Genomic DNA, 1,906 nt, shown 5'->3' on the forward strand with positions numbered 1-1,906 from the left:
CCCGGGACGCCAGACACAGTAGAACGGCAGGCCTCGGCCGGGTCACGCGCCCCTGCCCTCGGGCTGCCCCTAGGCCCGGTGCGGGGCGCGACGGTGGCGGGGCTGCCTGTACCCTCGAAGCGGGCAGCCGTGGCGCGGGGAGCGGCGGGGCAGCGGTGCGGGACCTGGCGACGGGCGGGACCCGAGGGTGTGGGGGGTCTTAGGCGGCGAAGTGAGGTGGGCGGGGTTTGGGCGCGAGGGTAGCCGCGAGAGCTTGCCCCCCAGCCCCCTACTTCCTTTTCACCCCCAGCGAGCGACTGGATCCCAAGCAGCGCCCGCCGGCTGCGCCAGCGCCTCAGAGTTCCCCCGGCCCCCGGAGACCGAGAGCGGCCCTCAGCGACTCGGATTGCCAAAGAGACGGCGGAGGAGCGGCTCGACGGGCCGGCACCGTAGCCCCCCAAGGCGCCCGGCGCTTCCCCGCTCGGGACGCTGCCCGGCGCTCGGCCGTGGCGCCGCCGCCGGCGGGCGGCCGAGAGCCCCGCCGTACGCCCGCCCTCCGCCGCGGCCGGCGCCGCACACGCCGCCGGACCGCACCCGCTAGCTGCCCGCCGCCACCGCGCGCCCCCGTCATCCACTCGCCGCAGCAGGCGGCCCTCGCCAGCCCAAGCCTCTGTCGCTGGCGAGATCGCCACCTCGGCGCGGACAAGCGAAGGAAGCCGCGCGGCGAGGCGCGTCCCACCCGGCACCGCCGTGCTGGGCGGTGGCGGCCCGTCGCGTTCGCCGCCGCGGCCGCGCTCGCCGCGCCGCGCATGTTGCCCCTTCCCCAACGGCGGCGGTCTTGCCCCGGCCGCATCTACTACACGGCGCCCTTCTACCCCGGCTACACGAACTACTGCTCCTTCGGGCGCCCTGCACGGGCACCCCGCCGGCGCCCCGCCGCCGCCGCCCCCGGCGCCCACTTCAATGGATTAAACCAGACTGTCCTCAGCAGAGCCGAGAGCCTGGCTAAAGACACTAAAATGATCAGGAGCCAGTCCCAAGTAGACCTTTGCAAAGACTCACCTTACGAACTGAAGAAAGGTATGTCCAACATTTAATATCGGCTTCTCCTCCCTAACCCCTCCTGGGACTGTGGTTTTGTTCTTTTTTTTTTTTTTTTAATTTATTTGAAAGAAATAATAAATTGCTTTGGCAGTTATTTTTTCACTACCAAAAGAAAAACAAAACAAAACAAGCAGAAAAAGACCAGCTCCCCCCCTCTCTCCCAGCACCCTCTTCAAAAGTTTATAGAGTCTATTGGAAATGACTGGGTGGAAACCGCCCAGAAATGTCTTAAGCAAGTGAAAAGCAAAGGAGTGACACGCTCTCTCTCACACACACAAAGAAGAAAGATTTGTATTAAATCTTATTCTGTATATTTAATGTAGCTTTTTTGTATTTAAATTGATAATACAGTATCTTTGAAGTAAATTATGAAATCAAGACACCTGTACAGGCATTAATGTTGTTTTCGTAATATAAATATATACATTTCTGTGTCTTTTTCCGAATTGTTTCATAGTTTTAAAATATATATATACAAGTTTAATTTAATTTTTTTATGCCTATTGTTTTTTTTCCCTTGGGTGTGAGTTAAACCATAATGCAAAAACAGGACAAAAAAAAGGAAATAGGTTATACGTATTAGATACAAAAAACTGCAGCCGCCTTTGTAAAATGCAAATATTTAATTAAAAGAGATTTTTAACAGAATCAAAACCACTCTCTTTTTGCAACGGGCATATACGTGCATAGCTGAGAAAAAAACAAATACATGCGTTAAAAGAGACGCGGGGCTCCATTTAGGACCTCACAGTAGTACCTGAAGTGTTTTTCGAAGTGACAGGCAATTTCTAAAAGGTCGGGGGGCTCCGGAGACGAGAGCCGC

The 1,906-nt window shown here is 56.6% G+C and overlaps 1 protein-coding gene across 1 annotated transcript; it reads left to right on the forward strand.

The window, feature by feature from the left end:
* Nucleotides 1-73: 73 nt before the first annotated feature.
* LOC115307501 (iroquois-class homeodomain protein IRX-5-like) lies at nucleotides 74-1,731 on the forward strand (the record flags this gene model as incomplete). Its single annotated transcript, XM_029960057.1, is given in 8 exon segments — nucleotides 74-155; nucleotides 290-389; nucleotides 391-550; nucleotides 583-710; nucleotides 712-819; nucleotides 822-881; nucleotides 883-909; nucleotides 912-1,731. Coding segments are annotated over 8 exon segments (830 nt in total), but the record flags the coding sequence as incomplete, so codon positions are not given.
* Nucleotides 1,732-1,906: the final 175 nt, after the last annotated feature.

The sequence above is a fragment of the Manacus vitellinus genome, unplaced genomic scaffold (assembly GCF_001715985.3).
Source record: "Manacus vitellinus isolate BGI_N305 unplaced genomic scaffold, ASM171598v3 ctg7180002425885_pilon, whole genome shotgun sequence".
In the NCBI taxonomy this organism is placed as follows: Eukaryota; Metazoa; Chordata; class Aves; order Passeriformes; family Pipridae; genus Manacus; species Manacus vitellinus.